The sequence below is a fragment of the Martes martes genome (genome assembly GCF_963455335.1).
Source record: "Martes martes genome assembly, chromosome: 3".
Lineage (NCBI taxonomy): Eukaryota > Metazoa > Chordata > Mammalia > Carnivora > Mustelidae > Martes > Martes martes.
In genome coordinates, this window is record NC_137890.1 from 170,239,938 (window position 1) to 170,265,067 (window position 25,130).

Sequence of the window (25,130 nt, forward strand, 5' to 3'; positions counted from 1 at the left end):
TGTGTGGTGTAGCCATATGGGGAGGCTTGGAATCCCCCAGGCCTGTGCTCGCTTCAGGCCTCCCTGCGCTGCCGCTGTCGTTCCCTCTGCCGGGAATACCTTTCCCCGGCTTCTCCTCCTGGCGCCAGGCGGTGCATTCCTCGGGTCTGGGTTAGATTTAGTCTCCACAAAACCTTTGTTGAGCTTCCTTCTCATCACACAGGTTGTCACTCCTTCTCTGGTTCTACGACGTTCTGTTTATACTTAAGAAATTTAATTTCACTTATCTCATTGCACTCTAGTCACACTAAGAACGGGGCAATGTCCTGTTTGTTTTCAGGTCCCCAGAACACCCAGCCTGGCGCCCAGTAAACAGCAGGCATCCGTTTCATGTTTGTGGAATCAACAACTGAAGGGATGAGTGAATGAATTTGACATGTGCGGCTAGGGCACTGAGACCTCATTTGCCTCCTCTTTGATTGGCTCATCATCCTTTTTAAAAAAAATTTTTTTTAATTTAAATTCAATTTAGTTGAGAGTGTTATTAGACTCAGAGGTAGAGTTTAGGGATTCATCAGTTGCAAACAATACCGCGTGCTCATTCCATCAGGTGTCCTTCTTAACGTCCATCACCCAGTTACCCCCGGCGACCCACCTCCCCTCCAGTGACCCTCAGTTTGTTTCCTATGGTTAACAGTCTCTTGTAGTTTGTCTCCCTCTCTGATTTCGTCTTGTTTTATTTTTCCTTCCCTTCCCCTATATTCTTCTGTTTTGTTTCTTAAATTCCATGTATGAGTGAAATCATATGGTATTTGTCTTTCTCTGATTGACTTATTTTGCTCAGCATAATACCCTCTAGTTCCATCCATGTCATTGCAAATGGCAATATTTCACTCTTTTTTTCTTAATTAAATTTTTATTTTTTATTAACATATAATGTATTATTAGCCCCAGGGGTACAGGTCTGTGAATTGCCAGGTTTACACACTTCACAGCACTCACCATAGCACATACCCTCCCCCAATGTCCATAACCCAACCACTCTTTCACCACCACGCCCCCGCAACCCTCAGTTTATTTTGTGAGATTAAGAGTCTCTTATGGTTTGTCTCCCTCCTGATCCCATCTTGTTTCATTTTTTCCTTCCCTAACCCACCAGCCCCCCACAACGTTGCCTCTCAAGTTCTTTATAACAGGAAGATCATATGATAATTGTCTTTCTCTGACTGACTTACTTCGCTCAGCATAATACCCTCTAGTTCCATCCACATCGTTGCAAATGGCAAGATTTCATTTCTTTTGATGGCTGCATAGTATTCCATTGTGTGTGTGTGTGTGTGTGTGTGTGTGTGTGTGTGTGTGTGTGTATACCACCCCTTCTTTATCCATTCATCTGTTGATGGATATCTAGGTTCTTTCCATAGTTTGGCTATTGTGGACATTGGGGCTATAAACATTCGGGTGCACATGCCCCTTTGGATCACTACATTTGGATATTTGGGGTAAATACCCAGTAGTGCGATTGCTGGGTCATAGGGAAGCTCTATTTTCAACTTTTTGAGGAACCTCCATGCTGTTTTCCAGAGTGGTTGCACCAGCTTTCATTCCCACCAACAGTGTAGGGGGGGGGGGTTCCCCTTTCTCCGCATTCTTGCCAGCATCTGTTGTTTCCTGACTTGTTAATTTTAGCCATTCTGACTGGTGTGAGGTGATATCTCATTGCAGTTTTGGTTTGTATTTTTCTGATGTTGAGTGATGTGGAGCACTTTTTCATGTGCCTGTTGGCCATTTGTAGATCTTTGCAGAAATGTCAGTTCATGTCCTCTGCCCGTTTCTTGACTGGATTCTTTGTTGACTCATCATTCTGAACAAAAGTGCTTTCTGCATTTCCACCTTTGCCGTGTCAGGCTGCCTACATGACAGCCACATGTGGCCAAGCAGCCTTTGGTTCCCCATAGGTTGCTCCTTTCCCCATCGCTCTGATCTCTTTGTCCAGTCCCAGACCCTACACTTTGCACTGCAGCTAGAGGGATTTCAGGGTCCAGTGTCTTGGCCCCCTGTCTGAGGCAGATAGTGGCCTCCTGCCAACCTTGGCTCCAAGATCCCCTGCCACTTGTGCTCCACTTTTTACAAGTGGACCCAGGGCTTTTGAATGTGTTATTTCATTTGTCTAGAACTCTGTTCTAGACTTTCAACTTGAAGCTCAAGCACCCCTTCTTTACAATACCTACCTGATGCTTCCCCCCACTGGCTCTACAGCACGTATCCTAGTTTTTCACTCTATAGTCACCTGGTCATTCATTAATGTGTTTCCCTCCCTGGGCTCTAGTGAGGTCCAAGGATGGGGACCGTGTCTGTTTTGTTCACAACTTTATGGAGCCCTGTGATTAACATGGAGTCAGGGCTTCATACATATAATTAGATGAAGGGAATAGCCCCGACATGACCCTACCTGTGCAGTCACACAGAAGCTCACCAGGGCCAGGTGCAAGCAGGTCCTAAGTGAGGCTTAGCCGCTCGCCTCCTTCAGAAGTCCCAGCACAGGTACCACCTTGTAGAGGGTAAATCCTAGAGCAAACATACAAAAATAGGATTACTGAACTTCTTACTCGACAATCCACATTGTCTACTGAATGTATTTGGAGGGCACCAGGGTGGCTCAGTCGGTTAAGCATCTGCATTCGGCTCAGGTCATGATCCCAGGGTCCCAGGGTCGAGTCCCACATCATGCTCCTTGCTCAGTAGGGAGCCTGCTTCTCCCTCTGCCTCTCCCCCGACTCATGCTTGCTCTCTCTCTCTGAAGTAAATAAATAAAATCTTCAAAAAAAAAAAAAAAGGAAAGCATTTGGATATGCATATTTGTTTCTTCACTTTCTTGTAAGGAATTTGATAGTTCATTGCCATTGTGATCTCAGTTTACTGTGCTTCCTTGAACTCATAGCCTGTGAAAAGCTCACCTCTTCAGGTCACTTGTCAATTTCTTCTTTTAATCATACAAGAATTTTATTCCCCTTCCCCCCCATTGGATTTCCTTTTTTGATTTTCACTGCTGGGAAGTGCAGGGCTCAATTTCCTGCTGAACGTAGTAATATCCCCTCTACCCAGGCGTCTGGTTATATCTGTTCTCTGTCATTTTAAAAGTCATTTTTAAAATTATTCTACTGTGCTATGCTTAATTATTAGAGACAGTTCAGGCCTTGTTAGTAGAAATATGTTTATGTATTACATTGTATATTATACAGTATATAACATTTTATTTGCATTACATGTTATAGGCATAGGATGTATACATTATATACATTACATATATTACAAAACACTTATACCCCTTTTTTAAAATACCATAGTGATAACAATCCATATTCTTCATTTGGAGCAACTCTGGCGAGAGACGATGACAAGAATTTATGGAGCATGCCCCACGACCTGTCCCACACAGAGGCAGACGACGACAGAATCCTGTACAATCTGATAGTCGTTCGAAATCAGCAGGCCAAAGATTCAGAGGTAAGCGGGCGCCTGTCGAGATCTTGCCGGGTGCCAATGATAACGGCCGGTCGGAAAAAGCAGTGACCGAGAAGGCCAGCTTGGATAAAGAAAAGGAAAGGTGAGCTGTTTGGAACGAGGGCGGTGTTGTAGCAGCCCGGGGGTGCTAATGTTAGCTAGTCTTGGTCGACCTGCTGGATACACAGATGAGACCGCCTTCTAGTTATGACCTCGATGATGCAAGGATTACAGCGAGAGCGAGGCGGTGCTGCTGAAGACGGTGAAGAGAGGGGACCATCTTCCGTGGCTTAGCTGTGTTTCTGTGATTTTTCTGGTTGCTCAGCAAGCTGCAGTTAGAAGATTCAGACTGAAGTGGAAGGTGGAAGTGTATTTTGCATTATCACAGATTGTGCATCAACGGGGTCTGAATTAGTTTTATTTGTTTTTTCTCTTGGTAGCTTCTTAAATTGTGCGTGTTGATTAGATAGCCGCGTATCATAATTTTTGTGATGAGGCATGAAATTGATTTTTTTTTGGTAGTAGCAATCTTTAAAATTATTAATTTTTCAGCGTAGTTTTAGGTTTATGGAGAAATGGAGCAGAAAATACAGCCATGACGTCCGCAGTCCACAGTTTTCCCCATTACCAACATCTTGCATGGGGTGGGGCACATTTGGTACCGACAGTATTGATAAATTTAACTAAAGTCCAGAGTTTACATCTGGGTTCACTCTTTGTAGCATATATTGTACAGGTTTTGACAAATGGATAAAGACAGGGGCTGAAAATACTCTTAGTAAACTCGTATCCCCAAGTTATTGGTATGGGAACACTGGCATATTGAAAAGGAGCGAGTTATAATAAGTTAAGAGAAAACAACAGGGGAGTCATGTTTTGTTTCCTCATTATGGTACTGTGTATAATACAATATAATAGAGTATGATGGTTATTATTTTCCAAATAATACTAAGTTTTCTAAATTCTGTGTTTATCAGTTAGTTCTGAGTGGATACCCTTATTAAATACAGACATCATGTTTTACTTTGTATCTTATAGTAGTTGAAAAGAATAGGGACATTGAAAACCCCAGACTCTGGCTCTGAAAAGAAGTACCAGAGAGGGTCCATGTGTGTTGCTGGGGACAGGTGGCCACAGCAGGGGGTAGGGGGGATCATCTGTTCCTTATCTGGGTTTCTTTATTTTTGCTAATTAGTTGTTTAATTTTTTCCCCTCCCAATCATGCGTTAGCAGGAAGTGATAACTTTCAGAAGAGCCACGTGTCTTTTTATTCTGTTTTGGCTTGGATGCCTTTCCGGGGAGGGGGGCGGTTAGAAGCTGGTGTGGGGGTGGGGATCTTCTGGTTGGAGCGGGGCTGACAGTTGCTTCTCGTCCTTCAGGCCTGGGTGACGGTGGCCTGGAGTGTCTACAGAGGCTGTGGAGGCGAGTCCTGTCTTAGGTGTGGAGCGCTGATGAGGACAGCCTCTGCTAGACATCTGTCACAGGGTTTAACAGTATATTATACAGTATATCACACCCCGCAAGTGGCTGGCTGTGTTCTGCACTGTCCCCGGCTTCCAGTGTCCCCTGCACAATTCCGTCCTCCGCTAATAACACCGAAAGCACGTCATCTAGCTGCTCCAGCCAAGTCCTGCCACCTGGCTGCCCTTTTGGAGCATATGGACAGGAGCGTGTGACCTGGCTTTCCCCTGATGCGAGAGCCACCCCTTCCTTACCCTACTGAACTGGGCTGACCAGGGAGGGTTTCTTTCTGCCGGTGAGGATAGACCTCTTCTGACCCCACCGTGCCCAAAGCTGCTAACAGCAAGAGGGCCAGAGTAGCTGGCGCACCCCCTCTCTCCAAGACACCTGGGTCAAAAATTTTTTCATATTTTTTCCCAAACACTCAGAATACATATAAAGGCATATGTTAATCTATCCTTCATTTCCCCCCCACATTACATACTGCTCCTCACCTTGCTTTTTTCTACTTAATCATATATTTTAGACCTAGGTCCATTTCAGGACGCTCTAGATTTACCTCATTGCTTTGGGGGAGGGGTCTCTGATATTCTCTTACCTGGATTGGCCATCACTTATTCAATCAGTCCCTAGTAACTTTTATGTTGTTTCAGGGTTTTTGAGGTAGTGTTGCAGCGGATATCCATATATACTTGCATGATCTTGGATAGATTTTCGGGGACAAGAATTGCTAGGGCAGGGTACATTTAAATGCTGGAATTGCCACAGAGCCTCCTTCTTGGGGGAACCTAGGAAAGATCCCCGAGCCTGTGGAACTGGGGAGCATTGGAGGCTTATCCTGTGCTCAAAGGGAGCCCCTGCTGAGTTCCAGGCAGCTCTTTGCCATGCTGACAACGTGGATCTGGAAATGCCAGAACTTTTGATTTTTCTTTTTAAAGATTTATTTGTCTTAGACATTGAGAGAGAGGGAGAGGGAAGGGAGGGGCAGAGGGAGAAAGGCTTCAAGTAGACTCCACATTGAGCGTGGAGCCTGCCTAGGGGCTCGATCTCACTACCTTGGGATCATGACCTGAGCCGAAAGCAAGAGTCAGGTGCTCAACCGACTGAGCCACCCACGTACCCCATAGAACTTTTGATTTTGAAGGGAAGATGAAAATCCAAATTTACATATAAAATGTCCAAATTTTTATTTATTTTATATTTTTTAAAGATTTTATTATTAGGGAGAGAGAGCAAGCGAGCACAAGTGGGGGAGTGGGAGAGGGAGAAGCAGACTCCCTGCAGAGCAGGGAGCCCATTGCAGGGCTCGATCCCAGGACCCTGGGATCATGACCTGAGCCGAAGGCAGATGCTTAACTGACTGAGCCAGGTGCCCCACATTTTTAAGTGATAACTCACATTAAAAAAACGTGTCAGCTAGACAAAATATGTTTGTGGACTGCAAATATACAGGGAACATTTACAAGACGGACTACTACATATTATTATTGTTATGTTGTCTGGTATGAGTGAGACACTGAACCCACCATTGATGAAGAAGATGGAGTTGGGAAGCCGGTTGGGTTGTCTTTTAAGTTTGAAGGAATTCCTTGTTTACTACTGTTGCTTATTTTCTTTTTCACAAAGGATGAAACTGGTACAAATGTTAATAAAACAGAGGGTTTTAGTTTTCTACCTAAACAAATTCTACCTACTGAGGTACAAGGAACCCAAGATATTCTTGTATGATACAGTTTAGAAGCTCAAGCAAGGTATTAAGGAAAACCAGGCATTATGGTTTTCCTTGAGTAGCCATAGCCATGCTGGGAGTGTCCCTATTTGGAATTCCCTGAAAAATGAAAAATAATTTCAAAACAGTTGTGTGCACTACCTCCATTCCCTTAGTGGTAGGAAATGCTTCAAATCGGGCTAAATTTGCACTGTTTCCCCAAAATGAAAAAAAAAAAATCAGAAAAGCAGTGTATGCAGAGCAAATAATGAAGCAAAGCCCCAAACTTAAAGTTACTTGCAGTGACAGAAGATGTAAAATGTGACATTATTGAAATGGAATAGAATGCACTTTCATTTGCAAAAGCTTCAAAAGCTAATTGAAAACAGACTTCCAGCAGAAGAAATAATGCATCTGCAGACCTCCAAGCAGTGGAAAACTTACTGCTCTTGTCTTCGAGTGATGCGGTAAAATACTTTACGTTTGAGAAGTAGTGAACAGCCTCAGAATCCTGCCCCTGAATCAGGATCGTTCTGTTCATTCCCATTAGACGAATTGTTCTTCACATAATCCACTCTGTTCTAGGGAGCTTACAATGGTTTATGAAATATCGACGCCTCTTAATTTTTTATTTGGACACCTAATTTTAATCATACTGAATGATCTTGTCCCCCAAGATATCAAGAATAATGAGAACAGCTCTAGGCACTGTTCAAGCACGTTGCACGTATTAAATATGTCCTCTTCACAGCCACACAGTGAGGTAGGAACCATGATTATTTCTTTTGGAAACAACTTGTCCGAGGCCACGGAGCTGGAAACATGCAGCCAAGATTTGAATCTTGGCTTCGTGCATCTAGAGACATCGTATATCGTGAGCACCATGATTGAAATCATGAGAAGGGAACAGGTATTGTCTGCAATTTGATATAGATTTCAAAATGGGTGAGCCACATCTGCCCAAAGCCTATATCTGTGACTTGTTGATGCTAGGGTACGAGAGCTGTGTTTGAGCATGAGGATCATGACCTCGTTTTAGGAAATGTTCTTGGTTGTACTGTAGCACACCGTTCCCCGGTGAGGCTTTTCCATGGGGATCGCAGCCAGTCAAGGCTTCCGTCCCAGGCTTCTGTTTTTTTTGTTTTTTGTTTTTTTTTTTAAAGATTTTATGTATTTATTTGACAGACAGAGATCACAAGCAGGCAGAGAGGCAGGCAGAGAGAGAGGGAAGCAGGCTCCCTGCTGAGCAGAGAGCCCGATGCGGGGCTCGATCCCAGGACCCTGGGATCATGACCTGAGCCGAAGGCAGAGGCTTTAACCCACTGAGCCACCCAGGTGCCCCACCAGGCTTCTGTTTTATCTTGTGCCCTCCCATCCCGTCTCTGCTTTGGTTAATGTTCCCTGACTTCTGTGTTTTGTGTCCTTTCTGATGATTCAGTAACAGTCAACATTTTTACTCTGCTAAAAAAGGCTTTTTCTGTTTGTTTATGAAAATAAATGCTAAAAGTCACATCGATCTTCTAAACACTTTTAAGCACTTTTTTGGTTCAAAACTGGTCACGTTTATTTGGTGGGATCAGTGATAGAAATTCTATGCCTATTTTTCTTAAGTGATTACATGCTCAGAAATGTCTGTAGTTCGCATGACCCGTGCCTGCCTCTCCATCACTGAGCAAGGTGGGATTTCTACACCAGGAGGATCCACGTGAACATCAGATGCTTGTGTGGCTGGAGTGATCCCATTGAAACCATACTCTGCCGGATTCTGGAGAGCCATGAGATGGTATTATATTTTAAAACTGTAGACGCAAAAGCATGAAATGTTCCCAGTTTATATCTCGCTGGCTCTTCCTGCATGTCAGGATTCTGCTGGGAGAACGTTGCCAGGCATTGTAAACAGTTCATATAAAATGCCTAAAATAGCCACAGATCTTCCCAGGGGTTGGTGGCAGTGTCTGGAGTATACACTTAGCCTGGCATAGCCCTGGTACTGAAAAGAAAGAGAACACAGGAGTTGAGTGGAGTATCTGGAGGATGTGAGGAAGCGAGAGGGAGGGTTGGGGACCAGCCACATCTCTGTGACACACATGGAGCCCGGGATAGGCCACTGGGCTCTGCATGACAGTCTCCCCGGATCTCCACACGTGGGCTAAGATATACTCTGGCAGGGCCAGCTGGCTTCTCTGTAAGTGCTGAACTTCGGCTACTATTGGAGATGGGACCACAAGCTCTAGGCCAAGCCCAGAGAGCGGAATCGTAGAAAATGAAAGCAATTCTCTAGCTAACCCTGGGTTCCCCCAAAGGCCTTTTTCTTGCGGAGCCCGGAGCGTGCGGATTGTGGAAGGCGGCCATACTCTATCTTATTTTGCTAGTGAATATTTGGATTTGCGGGTGAGAGAATAAAAATTCTTATTAGGATCTGAGTATCAAGTGGTCTTAGCCTCTGTTTTCTAGGCGATAACACTGAGTATTAACGCTGTGTGCTAAGCAGCCCACTCCCCAGGCAGGCTGAATCCTCACAGCAGCCCTGGGAGGGAGGCATTAGGACCCTTGAGATTAAGAACTTTGAGTCCTCTGTACAAGGTGCTGGAGGGAATGACTGGGAATTTGGGATCCCAGCTCAGTCTGGATGACCCTGAAGCCGGTGTGGAGACACTGCTCCCTTCTCTCCAGTGAGCTTAGAAAAAGCCTCAGTGGAATCCTTTGGGTCAAAGACAAACTTGCCAAACGGATGCTGACTTCCTGCCTCCAGTAGCCGCTCCCGTCTGTGTATTTGCTGACATCACACACCCTGTGCCAGCTGAATCACCCAGTGACTCTCGTGTTTGCTCAGTATCAACATCTGTGCTGGCCACTGGATGTACTATTCTTTAGATGCTGTTGCTTTGGGACTTTTTTACACCCCAGGCCCCATTCCTGGCTTGAAAACCCACTGGATCACACCAGAAGACGTACTGTCTGGGAAGTTCCTTTCTGTTCTTCACCCACTGATCCTTTAAAAAAAAAAAAATATATATATATATATATATGTATATTATATATATAGATGATAAACAGATACACACAGATATATATATATACAGAATATATATATATATATACAGAACTACAGACATATATACATATATATATACACACACACACAGAACTACAGACATTACATTTCTGTACATTACATTTCTGAGCATGTAATGACTTTTATATATATATGCACAAGCATTTCTGGAGAGCAGCGTTAAGATGTTTTCTTACAAGGTAGATAGCACATCAAAGCTGTATTTAAGGCAGCAGATTTAAAACAATAAATACTAGAAAACTTGATGTATACGGGAAATCATTGGATACATGGTAGGGTGTGAGGTGGTAGAAAACACGGGCTTTGAAATTAGACAGATGTAGGGATAAAAGTTACACTCTTCCCGTGTTTTAGCTAGATAACACTAAATAATTATTTAACCGTAGGGTTGTCATGCTAGTTATTGTCTACTTCGGGACCCAATCACAGGGCTTAATTAAGAGGAAAAAGAAGCACTAATATCAAGCATGCAGGGCCAAAGATAGAAATTGGGGCTGCCCTAGACAAGCTGGGACATAGGATCACCTTTCTTTTTTTGATTGTAAAATGTATATAATATAAAATGTACCATTTTGACCATTTTTAAAAAGATTTATTTAGTTATTTGAGGGACAGAGAGAGAGAAAGTGAGCGCAGGGGGAGGGGAAGAGGATAGGGGAAGAGAGAATCTGAAGCAGACTTTCCACTAAGCGTGGAGACCACACAGGACTCAATCCCATGACCCTGAGATCACGACCTGAGCTAAAACCGAGAGTTAGAGGCTCAACTGACTGAGCCTCTTTTAAGATTAATCTTTTAAGATTATTTATTTATTTATTTGACAGAGAGAGACAGACAGTGAGAGCAGGAACACAGCAGGGGGAGTGGGAGAGGGAGAAGCAGGTTTCCCTCCAAGCAGAGAACCCAATGTGGGGCTCGATCCCAGGACTCTGGAATCCTGACCTGAGTCTAAGGCAGACACTTAACCAGGTGCCCCCATTTTAACCATTTTTAAATGCTAGTTCAGCGATATAAGTACACTCACATCAATGAGCGACCATCACTACCATGCATCTTCTGGACTTTTTTATCTTCCCACCCTAAACTCCCTACCCATTAAACAATATTACCCCTTATACCTCCCTCCCAGCCCCTGGTAACCACCATTCTACTTTCTATCTCTGTGAATCTGACCACTGTAGATACCTAGTATTAGTGGGATCGTACAAGATTTGACTCAATGTCAAATTTGGTTTTCGCTAGAACAAACGAGATCATCAGAGACGCCTACCCGTCATCCGGTCAGGGTGCCTCCTGCGTGCATTACCAGGCTCTCACCACAGTCTTCTGATGTAGACAAACTGTTTATTAAAAAGAGAGAGCCAGAGCTCTTTGGGAATTTCTGTGATCATGTCCAAGCAGAAATGGGTTTCTGGCTCAGTGTTCTATACAGTGGGCTACAGAGTGGGGAAGGGAAGCCATTAGATTCTGAGGATTTAGAGCAGACCGTTGAATGATTTTCTTTCTCCTTTATTTTATTTTATTTATTGATTAATTTTTTAAAGATTTACTTATTTATTTGAGAGAGAGAGAGAAAGAGAAGTAACTTGGGCTCACGCACACATTGTAACCACACACCAACAGGTGGGGAGGCAGAGAAGAGGGAGAAGGTGAGAAGCACCCCCGCCCCCGAGCACGCAGCCCTGCGCTGGCCCATCCCACCACCCTGAGACCATGACCTGAGCCGAAACCAAGAGCTGGATGCTCAACCAGCAGAGCCACCCAGAGGCCCCTGTCCTTTAATGAAATGTGAACAGGAATAAACTGGTGTTCAAATAAACTGATAGTCATAGGACTTCGTAGAACATACACTGTCCAACTTATTTCCCTCTTAAGGAAACGCCAATGTATGATTGTTTTTTCAAAGTCTAGGCTATTCTCCTATACAAGATTCGTTTCAACAAAAGCTCAATTCTGTGTTGATTTATTGGTTAATTTTGTTACAAATGATGTGTCCAGTGTTGAATGAAGCAGGTTTGAGTTGGAATTATAGGGTCAGGTATTCTATGTCTGAAAGGGTATTTTTCTTCTTCTTCTTTTTTTTTTTTTTAAAGAGAGAGAATGAGCATAGTGCATGTATGCATGAGCGGGGAGTTTGGAGGGACAGAGGGAGAGAGAGAATCTAAAGCAGATCCCTTCTGAATGGGGAGCCTGACTCGGGGATCGATCTCACAACCCTGAGATCATGACCTGAGCTGAAATCAAGAGTCAATTGCTTGACTGACTGAGCCACCCAGGTGCTCCAGCCTAATATTTTTAAGTCTTGATATTAATTTTGTGTTAACAATGTAGGAAAACTATTTTCTGTTCTTCCTAGATCCCTCACCTCTCAACTCAGCATGAGAACTAACTGGTTGATACTTCCATTAGGTTACTTTCTATTTTCATCATAAAAAGGACCCACTTCTAGGTTCACAACTATTCTTAGGCCAGTGTGATGGGTGTGTATGTGGGGGAGGCTGGTTGATTGTTCATGCAAACCACACGGGCTTGCGATACCATGGGTGGTGTCACTTCTGCCCAAGATCTGGTGATCAGCTTTGCAAGGTCTTTGAACTTGAATTTTTCAGGGCATCTAGAACTATCTGAACGTAGAGAGTGTTCTTTGGAGAAGAACTATATGAGCATAGCTAGAGTTCTTTGGAGAAAGAAACAACAGAAACGGTTAGGCTGTCTGTCTGTCTATCTATCTATCTATCTATTGAGAGATATTTATTTTAAGGAACTGGCTCACAGTTGTGAAGGCTTGGTAAATCCAAAAGCTGATAAGGGAGGCTGCAGGCTGGAGACTCAGGGAAGATTTGCAGCTTAAGTCCAAAGGCAGTCTGGTGGCAGAATTCCTTCTTGCATGGAGATTACTCATTGTTCTATGAAAGCCTTCAAATGATTGGTTTGGGTCCATCCATATTATGGAGGGTAATCTGCTTTACTGAGAGTGTGCCAATTAAAATATTAATCTCAGCCCCAGAAACATCCAGAATAATGTTTGACCAACTATCTAGCTACTGTGACCCAGGCAAGTTGACATATAAAATTACCCATCCTGGGGGGTTTTACTAACAGTTACCAAATTCACAAGAGACTGTTGTATAAACCCAAATGCATATAACCGTTGAGGGGAGCCATATACCTGAGTGGTTCCAACAGTCTTTGCCCTATAATAAAATTCGTAAGGGAAATCAGTGACCAGACTAGAAGGTAGCTTGGTGGAAAGGAATCAGACTGTGAGAACGATGGCAAGGTGCATTTATAGAGCACTTACTGTGCACTCGGTGCTGCTCTAAATACGTTACATACACTATGCTAACTACCCCTGTCCTCCAGGTGTGATCATGGTAACCTGGTACTTTCACCTCCACTATCAAATTATTCATATCATTTGGTTAGGACACCTTGCCCCATGATGGTAGTAGATAGATACTTCTGAATACCACCCCAGGGTAACAGTAGTTTCAGGCACTGGACTCAGGCACGGATTTGGGAGGGCAGGCAGCAGAACGTAGAATCAAGAGAAATCTAGAATAATTTAATATCTCCAGACACTGTCGTCCAAATGAAGCACACAGATGATTGCAAATAGAACTTAAGGCGCTGCCAAGGCCCAGCAAGTCCTACCATCCCATCTTCTGCCATGAGACCTCTTGACTATCTTCTCAATCTCATCATGGTATCATCTCTACTGCCCATCGGTAGCTACAGTTCTGCGACTGAAGTCTAATTCATTTTCTCGCTTTGCTATTTAATATCTAAAGCTGCCCTTAGGGCACAGAAACCAACGAGGCTATTGAGTTTGGAGGAATCTCTGCCCAAACAGACTGTGGCAGCATTCAGGAAATACATGCATTTTTCTCTTGGCTGGGACACGAGCGAGCCCACGGGAAGTGGTTGCCCAGAATGGAATCCCTTGTGATCAGAATAGCGCCTCTGCTTCCTCATTTGTCATTCTGGCTCCATTCACCAGTTTGCAATCCTTTTTAAGGTGGGGTGGCTTCAATATTGAACCTGAATTAAATCAGTTCCCTCGGCAGCTTTGCTCTAACAGTCCATCCTATGGATATTCCCACGCTGTTAAACAAAGATACGTGGGCTCCACCACGTTGTTTTGAAAAGTAAAAAACCTGGAAATAAAATAATCCACTGAAAGTACTCGTTCCAAAATCAAGAGGGAGGGAATTATGCTCTGTTGCTAAGGGGGTAGATATCCTGTCGTCCTGCTCATAGAAGAGCTAGGGCTAATTATAGTTAGGAGAGTTTCTGGAAGGTTACCTATCAGCTTGTTAGTCGTGGTGACTTCTGGGGAGCAGAGGCACATGCAGGGAAGGAGACTTGTGTCTTCCTGTAACTTCATGTTCTCGGGACTGTTTGACAACAATTTGAGATCATATGCCTGTATCACTTCATGGATGCCTACTTCATGTCAAATCATCATTTCACAGCACACTTTATGGTGGCGGTTTCCCCGGGGTCTTTCTACACTGTTCTGGTTTGCTGTTGGGAGGGTGTGCTGGAGGAGGGGGAAGGGGAGGGAGGGGGACCAGAGAGTGGGATCAGTTTAGGAGGAGCAGGAGCAAACTCTGAGCAGTCCTGCCAGAACGGGCTGGGGCAGACCTTGCGGGAGCATTCAGTCCCTATTTACCTTTCCAGCATTGTCGGATCCTTCTGCTCAATCAGGCTCCTTCTCTGGAGCTCCCTTCCCCTCCACCTGCCTGCTGCAGTTGGTAATGAACAGGGCTTTATTTTTGGCGTCTTCACCTCCTGCTTCCCCCTCAACCATGCCTGCCCCCGCTCCTTCCTTTGGTTGGTTTGCTCATCTCAGAATAACAAAAAATGGCTCTTAATTGCACGGCGCCTGTGCGGGTCCGGGCTGCTGGCATGCTCGGCCGTCCCGTCGGGAATGCACTCATCTCTGGAGTTTCGGCAAGATTTCTGAAGAACTTTCCTTAAGAGCCACTTGACTGGCTTTCTGGTTTTGACTGAACTCAGGGAAAATGGAGTTCTGGTGGGGGCCAGAGCTCCTGCTTCTCTGACTTAAAATCCCCAGAGTGTTCTAGAAGGACCCTCCCTGTAAAAACACTCTTCCCTCTGGGAGCCCCAGCCCTAGCTACCTGGTTACACAGGATCAGGCTGTTTCCAGCACGGCAGTGAGCTGGGCCCTCGGATGGTTTTGTAATAGAAGAGGCAGGCCCCAGGGCTCAGGCATGCAAACTGGGGACACCCTCTTGAACTGTTCGTCATGTCTCATGACAAATTAGTTGAGGTAGAGCTGGGCCCAAGCTCTTACGCCACGTTGTTGCCATCATTAAATGAAAGAACTTGGAGCACATTTCAATAGACCAGAGTCAAAATTAACCTCGTTCCTTCTTCCATAAATAATATTTCGTGGTCAGAGGCCACAGGCATGTGGGAGATGTGCTTTGGGGCCACAGGCTGCCAGTCCTAGCTGTGGAATGAAGTCTTTCAACCAAGAACCAGAAGATCAGGTGCTCTAGCAGACAAACCGGGCCCCGATGTTGAGCAAGGGACGAGGGAGAAGCGTAGCAGGAGTAAGTCTTTCCGGAGCACAATCAGAATATTTTTGTTCAGTTGTAGAGCTGAATGTACTCCAGTCTGTTTGAGCTGACTTGCTGATTTTCTTTTCTTTTTCCTTTCCTTCCCTTTTTCTTTTCTTTTCCCTTTTTCCTTTCTTTCTTTCTCTCCCCGCTTTTTTTTTTTTTTTTGTGCCAGCTTTGGTGAATTTCCCAGAAAATTTTGAAACCAAGTCCAAGTGTGACAGTGAAAGTCCACTGCAGTTGAATTTACTAACCACAGGCCATGCTTCATGGCCGAGACCTTTCATCCATGAGCCCTGGGCTCTGTCCCAGGCTGTCACTGACAGTCTGGGGGGACTCTGAGGGAGCTAGAAGTAGAAATGGCAACAGCTTGTAAGAAGAGAGACCTTCAGACCAAGGACTGCTCAAGCATGGCTCTTTCCACCCAAGCGTGACAACGTGCAAAAATTAATTCTAAGATGCCCTCTGTCGTCTTACACCGTGTATGCTGTTATCTGTCTAAAGTTAGCAAAGTTCTGGCATTTTTTCTAATGGGAAGTCACTGTAGTATGTCTCTTCAGGCCAAAGTTTAGAATGGGTTGCGTAATGAGTGGGGATGAAGTGAGGACATTTGTGGCCAGCAGGAAGGGCAGCCTTCACCTGCCAAATGCTTCCCTGAGCTCTGGGCCCCTCTTCACTTCTGGGGGCCCTTCCAGGTTCACCTCGTGTCATCCTCTGGCTGTGCCCCCTGGCGTTGGCTCCTCTCCAGGCCTGGCTCTCCCCCACTGAGTATCCCATTCCTAACATTTTTTCTCCCTTGTTTCTACCCAATTAAACATCCCTTTATTCCACGTAGGCTCTGCTCAGCCAGAAGTTAAAGAGAAGCAGGTATTAGGAGAAAACCAGAGGAATTCAAGTGATGCGTGTGAATGATTTGAAAGGAGAACTTGGGAACGCAAATGCATCACAACTGGTGAAAATGAGGGAGAAGAGAGGTGTTCTGAGCGGAGAGGTCTGCTCCGCTGAGTGCTATGTGTGGGGCTTCCTGGCCGTCCATGCACATGGTCACTGTGGTTTATGTTCTTTCCTGAACTGGGCTTGGAGCAGCCTCGCCACCTTGGAAACGCTGCCAAAGCTTGGGATGCAGGATCCCTGGGTGGAGGCCAAGGCACCGGAGGAACCAGATGGCTGCTTGTCCCAGAGAATTTTGCGGGGCTCAGGGACTGACTTGGGATGGGGTGAATGCTGGCATGAGCCGGCAGGCAGCATGGAGCACAGCTCTGAGTTGCACAAGAACCCAGGTAGCTAATTTGGGGTGCCCTGGCGTCTTTGCCAACTGATCGGTGTTGGGTAAGGCAGGGGCATTTCAGAAACGATCTCCTAAAAAAAAAAAAAAAAAAAAAAAAGAAACGATCTCCTGTCCAGCTGGCAGGTCCCGGGCTGATGTTCAAACACTGACTGTCCTTCATCCCACTTGCTCTACCTGTTCCTGCACCCTCGTTTTGAAAGGTTTTTTCTTCTCTTCTCATTTTTCTCCTGCTTCCGATCCCTTCTGTCTCTGCAGCCACTGAACGCCTAGAGCAGGGCTGAGCAAGCCCTTGCCCAGGAGGGGAAGCAAGCAGATCTCTGCAGGTTTCGTCCACATTTTATTCCTTCCGCTTGCTCAGAACACACTCCCTGGCCGCCTGTGCTTGCTGTTATGTAAAGGTCTCAGCTGACACAGGCTGGGTTCTGGTCCTCGAGAGGAACTGGCTCAGGCCCAGATGTCTCCAGGCCTTTGACTGCCAAGTGTTTGAAAACATAGCTTTTTACGGACACCTTAGTCTTCACCTTAACATTTTATTCCACGACATAGTATTTCTATTTTTACCTGTTTTATTTATTTAATTTATTCTTTAAAGATTTTATTTATTTTAGAGACAGAGAGAGAGAGAGAGACCGGCAGAGGGAGAGGGAGATACAAGCTCCCCCCTGCACAGGGAGCCTGATGCAGGACTCGATCCCGGCACCCTGGGATCATGACCTGAGCCAAAGGCAGACGCTTAACGACTGAACCACCCAGGAGCCCCAATCTTCTTACCTGTTTTAAAGTGACATTTAATAGAAAACGCCTTTGGGCACATGGAAACTGGAGAGAATACATACTGAATGACCTGTTTCAGAAGGATGATTTTTTAGGGAACTTCTGCTTCCAAGAGTGGAGAGCAGTTGGCATTGTTGTTTTCCAAAATCCTGGCAAATGTCCCTTCTTGTAGGGACAGCAGCTTATTGGATTAGGGCTCACCCTAATGACTTCATTTTTAACTTGGTGATCCTCCTCACCATCTCCAAATAGGGTCACAGCCTGAGGTGCTGGGGGTTTGGACTCCAATGCAGGGAATTTGGTGGCGTGTGCAATTCAACCCCTAAAGGTAGGCAGACCACCGATAGGATTATAAATCGTTGTTTCTTTTGGTGGACAGTTGTAGCCCCTGTGGCCATAGCCATAAACAAAGCGCCTGCCCTCAGGGGCAGAAGGAAGACTGATGACAGATACATACAAAGTAGGTTGTGATGAGCACTTTGAAGAAAAATAAGACAATCTGAAGAGACAGAAAGTGACTCCGGGCTGGGACTGGAGGCGTGAGCTTTGTGGAGAATGTGCCAGGCAGAGGGGATGGTGGAGGTGCAAAGGCTCCAGGCAGCAAGGAGCATGGTAGCTGCCAAGGACAGTGAGGCCTGTGGGGCCTCAGCGGGGGGGAGGCAGGGAAGGGGCTTTTGCTATGGCGCTGAGAATCCAGCAAATATGAGAGCAGGAATGCACACTGGGCCATGCGGCAGGGGGTGGGTTTTGAATTTTGTTCTAAGAGGAATGAGGAACACTTCCTAACTAAACAAGTAAAACATGCTTATTTATTTGTCCCCGTGCAAGGTTTGTTCCTTCCCTCTCGCCCCTGTCATTCCCATTCCGGGAAGCTCATGTTCCTTGGGAGTCTTGATCAGGCCTGGCCTTAAATGTTGTGAGAGAATTCTCCACGAATAAATCAATCAATCTTTCTTTCTTTCTTTCTTTCTTTCAGTTTTTACTTATTTATGTGCGTGAGAGAGAGGGCAGGAGCAGAGGGAGGGGCAAAAGGAGAGGGAGAGGGATGAGCAGATTTCCCGCTGAGCGTGGAGCAGGGAGCTGAGGTGGGGCTGGACCCCAGGACTCTGGGATCATGACCTGAGCCCAAGGCAGAGGCTTAACTGACTGAGCCACCCAGGCTCTCCCCGATGGATCTCTTGATCTCTGGGAGCCAAGGCACTGCCTGCCTGTTTTCCTGGACTATCTTTTCAAGGGTGTTTACATAGTGAACAGCCCTGGGAGGTGTAGGTAGGTAATTCTCTCTCCAGAGAAAAGAACAGGCAGACCTGTTTTTCGTTATAAAAGATTCAGGTTCCCTGGGTTCAGGGTACCTTTCCCTCAGGTAGGCTGTAATGTAGCCTCCTGCACATGCACAGATCATCTGACCGCCCCTCCTCCCAATTACTGCTTTGGAATCAGAGCTTAGAGCCCCTCCATGAAACCCACTGAACCGCTGTTGCTGGGTCCTTTGTCTCCTCCCAAGAGTCTGGTGTTTTTTTTTGCCATGTCTCATGCCACTCGTGAAACTGTGGCAGGAGGACTTGTTACCTTGTAAGGGATTCAAATCTCAGATGCCTCACAATTCTCGACTACCCTTAGAATAGCTTCTTTGTAGGCATCATGACTGAGACCTTGACCTTGGGCCAGTGCTTTGGCTATGTCTGTGGTTTTTCAACTTCTTTTTAAAATCAAGTTGGAACTCTTCTCCCCTCACCCCCCTCAATGAATCTACCAGGAAACTGACATAATTAAAACATCTCTGGTAGAAGATTTCCCATCTCCCACAGCCCCCTGCCCTTGCATCTTTGGAAAAGTCACTCTGCATGATTTCAAAAACACTGTTGAGCTTCTAAAAATCCCCTTTACAAGTCAAATCTGATATCTGGGAGCAATAATACATTCTTATTTATTTATTTGCAATAATACATTCTTATCAGAAGTCTGATAATTATGTATGTCTTAGCAAAAGTTAATTTACATGTCAATACCATTAATACGTCAGCACAAATGATCTTTTCAAAGGAATGGGATCCAGAATTAAGATTGCAGGAAACGGAGGGCAGGTTGGGAGGGAGGGGCCCTGCTGTGCTTGGCCCTGGGCAGTAGAGCAGGACTGAAAAGGACAGGAGAGAGTGCTGGAAACCAGAGGCATGGAGAGGATGGCAGGTGATAAATAAAATTACATCTGATCTGCCGGTCAGGACACTCATTCCATGGTTCTTCTGTGCTTGTGTTCCAAGGTCTTTTCCTCTTCACTTGGTCTTTACTTGGTTTCCTTGAACCTTATGATCCCTTCAAGGTGCCCCGGGAGCTTTGAGGGCAACCAGGCGGAGGGAAAGAGGTATCCTTACTTTCACATGTTTCATATTAGGGTTTATGTGAGTTATCATTTGGAAAAAAGACTCTCCTGCCATGCTTGTGAGCTCATCTACTTCACTCTGTCACCCGGAGCTCTGGCAGGGTGTTAAAAAGGAAAGGTTGTTAGAAAGGAAAGCAGGTGCTTATTTCATGGAGCACAAGGGGGAGCGTGGTGCTGTAGAAAGAGTTCCTGGGGTTCAGGCTCAACGCTACTACTGGTTCCTGACTATACTGCTGATTTGCTTTGTGACGTTTGGCAGGATACTCAACCTCTCTGGGCTGGTTTTTTTGTTATTGTTGTTGTTTGTTTGTTTGTTTCTTCTGACAGAGAGAGGTATGGAGGACAGGATCTCAAAGTCCTCATATTTAAAGGCCTGTGAACTAGGGAGCAGTGATGTGGCTTTTACCCCCAAGAAACGTTAAGTGTTGCACTCCTGGGCACCTGCATTGTAAGGAGCTAGACTTGACTCATGTCCTTTGAGCGAGATATATGCACTGTGCTTGGAACAGGGCTTGGAAAGTTTCCAGAATAGAACAGGTAGATTTCATTCTGTCATGCCACCTTTTCCTCCACATTCCAAAAACCTGTGGCTCACAGGTCAAATCCAGGTTGGTTTGTTTGGTTTTTCTAAGTCCAGTTTTATTGGAATACAAACATGCCCATTTGTGTGCATATTGTCTTTGACTGCCGTAGCGTGTCAGTCACAAAGCTGAGGAGTTGTGGCAGAGACCTTCGGTCTTATGAATCCTTAAACATTTACTATCTGTCTTGGGGCCATTCACGCTTGGCCTTTGATTTGCTGCTCAGTAGTCCTTGCTCAAATGACTGTGTGGTTTTCCTACCAGAAGGACACGTAACCAGCTCCTTTGGAGAAGGCGTCCTGTGACTCCCCCCACCCCTGCCTCACTTTGTGATCCTTTGGAAGAAGAGATCCTCTTTAGAAACCGAGGGACTCTTCTGGCCTTTTTGTTTTTTGGGTGTAAAACATTTCTCATTTACTGATTTTTTGAGGGGGGAATGACTACACAATTACCTATTACGTGAGATTAGTCAAAATTTTAAAAAATACACTGTAATTTCCAAACATGTTGAATGTGCGGTGGGTTCATGCCTCACCACGGTTTTCCCCTCCCATTCTGGGATTTCCAGTGCATAGGAGTTGGGGTAGGGACTTGTTTGAGTTAATGAAAGCCTGCCGTGTTGATGAAGAACCAAGTAGATGCTGCCCAGGCAAAGGTCTTAAAAACTGGAAATGGCTGCTGAATTCAGGTTTCACGAGGCAGCCTCCTAACTGGCTTGGCAAAGGGTCATCCTATAACTATCTATAATAGTTACCAGTAAAGGGATAATTATAAACAGAAGTGTTAACCCGTGAGTATCCAGGCAATTATGGGGCCGCTTCTGCCTAAGTGATTATTTTGGCTTGAGGCTGTGGCATTACATCATGCTCGAGGCTTGGTCAGAGTAACCCCCAAACACTTGAGTGCGAGAGCCAGTGCCCCTGGAGGCTCAGCTGAAGTTTGGAGGGGAGTAAGAGGCAGGCAGTGAATGAGATACTGAAATTGGAAGGAAAAACATTTTATAAAGCTTGGATTTAAATACTAACTCCTGGCTGTGAATGGAACTGTGTTGTCATTGGCAGGTGAGCCAGGCAGCAATCATCTACTGCCTCTTGCCCCAGGGTCAATATGAACGTTGTGTTCACAGGGCTGTAATATACCAGAGATGTGCATGGTGGAACCAGGGCAGTGGTTGGTCTTAAAAAGCTATGTGTCTTAAAAAGGATAGCAATAACTTGGAGAAGGTCTAGAGTGGACAGTGAAAAATATGGAGAAATGAGAACGTAGGAGTCAAGTGATGGGGGAGGGGTGGAATGAGCCAAACACCGATCATTGAATCAGAGCCACATGGGTTACAGATCTCATCCAGCCGGTATCAAAGACGCAGGCCATACAGAGGCTCAGCTGAAGCAGGGTGAGGTCTGGGACCTTGAGAATGTCATCCTAGGACACTCTTCCTCCACAAGATATACACCTGACTCAGAATACTAGATGAGTCTAAATGAAGTTCACAGGGTTACCTCTCACCGTGGAAAGCATTTGAATTGTGAAAGGGCTCTGTCTGATACCCTTTCATTATTTTGTAGCATATATGACATTCTCCAGGGAGCCCTACCCCAAAGATTTTGGGTGTCTTGAGTCTAAGGAACGCTTTGTTCTGAGACATTGTGTTAAAGGCATTCTGTAGACAAGGTTTCGTCCTCCTAGGAGATATCATCCCTCTAGTTACCAGGAGATTCAGCTGATAAGAAAATTAGATTGGGTCACCTGCCAGGGTCACCAGTCTTCTTTTCTTTCTTTCTTTTTTTTAAAGATTTATTTATTTATTTGGAGGAGGGTGGAAAGGAGCAGAGGGAGAGGTAGAGAAGCAGGCTCCCTGCTGAGTGCAGAGCCTGATGCGCAAGGCTTGATCCCATGACCCTGAGATCATGACCTGATCTGAAGCCAAGAGTTGGATGCCCAAATGAATGAGCCACCCAGGTACCTCTTCTTTTCCTTTTCTTGGGAGGGCTTACCCCTCCCCCAAACACACGCGCGCGCGCGCACACACACACACACACACACACACAGACACGAAAGAATGAATAGGTCACAAGCCAGCTGCTTTAACTCCTCCTGGGGGGCAAAGATGAAAAAGACTGGCAAGGTTCAGTGCCAGGCAGAAGTAAACAAGCTGACAGGTTTTAAATACAGAAAGGACAATTATTAGCAGGGTCCCTGGTGATAAGGTATGCAGGAAGAATAATTACAAAAAGTTACCACTACATGGGTGCCTGGGTGGCTCAGTCGGTAAGTATGCAGCTCTTGATCTCAGCTCAGATCTTGATCGCAGGGCTGTGAGTTCAAGCCCCATGTCAGGCTCCACACTGGGCATGGAGCCTATTTAAAAAAAGAGTCAGACTACAATAAGAAGTGTCTGGCTTGAAAAAAAAGTGAGAAACTTTTGGATTTGGGGGGTTGTTAGTTTAAAAAAGCAAATTATAACTTCTGATTTCTCTCTTCCCTTTCTTTCTCTCCCTTGTGCTTCTACTTGGCTCCGTCAAATGCCCGCCATTCCCAGATAATCTCAGCTCTGCTGGGGCTCCTTGCTCACCACACCTAACCTTGTCCTTGCTCTGCCTGCCTACTTCCTGTACCCCTCCTCCTCAAAGCTGGCAGAGATCCCAGAATGCAGAGTAAATGCCCCACAGAGGCAACAGTGTTTTCAGCTAAATACTGAGGCGCACACGCGCGCGCACACACACACGCACACACACACAGGAACTTACAAATTTATCCACGGGATTTTCAGTTTAACAGAATTAATTGAAGTCATATGAGTTGAGTAGGGTCTGTGAGTTGTCATCCAGAACATAGTAAATACTTTTCTAAGTAAATTCAAATGATAATGGTATTCATAACTAGACTTCTTCACTTTTGAAGTAAGTAGACATTAGTTTGGATTACCAAAGGAAGCTTTGTTAAAATTAATTTTTAACAAAATTATTCAATTTAAAATTTAAAATTATTTTTGTTAAAAATAATCCTTCTTGGGTATTTTAAAATTTCTGTTCTGATTATAAAAGAAGTATATAACCATTGTGGAGAATTTGGAAAGTATAGGAGAAAAAAATCGTCTATACAAAATTCTACCCTGAGATAAATAGTAGTGTACTATATTATACATTTTTCTGTATGTTTGAGACATTGTGTGTATATACATACATATGGAATTTATACTGTACACACCTATAGATATGTACTATATATATTATATATATAATTGTCTCAAAAATTCATATATATTATAATAAGTAAATAAATATTCTGCCTTAACACTGATGACTAATATATCTTAGGTCTTTTGTCTTCACTTTTTTGCATTTCCAATTTGTGCTTTCATGAATATTCTTTGCACTCACATCTTTTGTATTTGAGATTATTTCCTTAGGATAGATACTTGTAACTAGAATTCTTGGATTAAATATTTTACCCATTTTTATATATTTTGAAACACACTGCCCAGTAGTTTTCCCTGTTTGTGAAAAAAGTAAAACAACACTAATTTTATAACTCTCAATTGTAGTGAAGGAGCCCCTTTCCTTACACCCTGCCCAGCCTCAGGCATTCTCCTTGTCTGTTATTTCTCATAGATAATTTGGCTAGATAGCAACAGCAACACAACATTCATTGTTTCCTTGAAAATTCTTGAAGAGCTGGTGTTATCTCCTAATTGATCCTTCTGTGAATTCTCTCTTGATGTCTCTCCTTCACAAGTGTGGTTTTTCTATGTTAACCCCTTGCTATTATTTGTATCAAACACTCCCTATCCCCTACCCCCCCCCACATGTTTCTTATTTTTGTATTATTATTTTATTTCCTTTTTCTAGAAGAGTTTTGAGTTGGGGCACCTGGTGGTGGGGGGCTCAGTTGGTCAAGCATCTGCCTCAGGCTCAGGTCATGTTCCCAGGGTCATGGGGCTCCTTGCTCAGCAGGGAGTCTGCTTCTCCCTCTGCCCTTCCTCCTGCTTGTGCGCTCTCTCAAATACATCCATCCATCCATCCATACATCCATACATACATACAATTTAAAAGAAAAGTTTTGGGTTTTTAATCAGTCAGATGATATACCTTTCTGTTGTCTTGAAGGTCTTTTAGAAGTAAAGGGACATTTACCTGGGTGTAGGTATCATGTACTGAGATTATGGTGTGAAAGCACTCTTAGAAATTGAAAGACACACTAGCAATAAAAGGAGCAGTGACTCATTAATCCCCATAGTGTTGCCACATTTTGAAATTAAACCATTGGGTATAGTATTATCTAGATCAGCACTGTCCAGTTAAAATATACTGCAAGCCCCCCAAGTAATTCTAAACTTCCTACTAGCCACATTAAAAAAAGTAAAAATAAATAGGTAAAATTGAATTTCATAATATCTTTATTTTAACCCAGTATATTCAGATTATTATCATTTCAATATATAATCACTATAAATCTCCTAATGAGGCATTTTATGTTCTTTTCTTTTTTTCCCTTTGGTGTAAAGTCTTCAGAATCCCGTGTGTCTTTTACACTTTAGAGCGTTTCTGTATTCAGACCCGCTGTGTGTGGCTGCTGGCGAGGGATCTGGACAGCCCTGGGCTGGGTGCTGAAGGCTGGCTGGGTCTCCCTTGTCTTCTGGATCCTGGTTTCAAACAACCCATCCTTAAATCTAAACTCGCCTCAGTACTTGGGAGCAACAGCCTTCCTCATGGGTACATGCTTAAAGTCAATGAATCAGTCATTTCTACCTTGCCAGAAACTAAAGTCCCCCTTTGCTCTCCATGAACAGGA

General features: G+C 44.6%; 1 protein-coding gene across 1 annotated transcript in view; it reads left to right on the plus strand.

Annotated features, from left to right (window-relative positions):
- MREG (melanoregulin) overlaps positions 1-25,130 on the plus strand; it is a 61,210-nt gene that overhangs the window by 16,686 nt on the left and 19,394 nt on the right. The window contains exon 2 of the mRNA XM_080799732.1: positions 3,327-3,486. Within this exon, the coding sequence (XP_080655858.1) occupies positions 3,327-3,486 (160 nt within the window). The remainder of the gene's footprint in view (positions 1-3,326; positions 3,487-25,130) is intronic.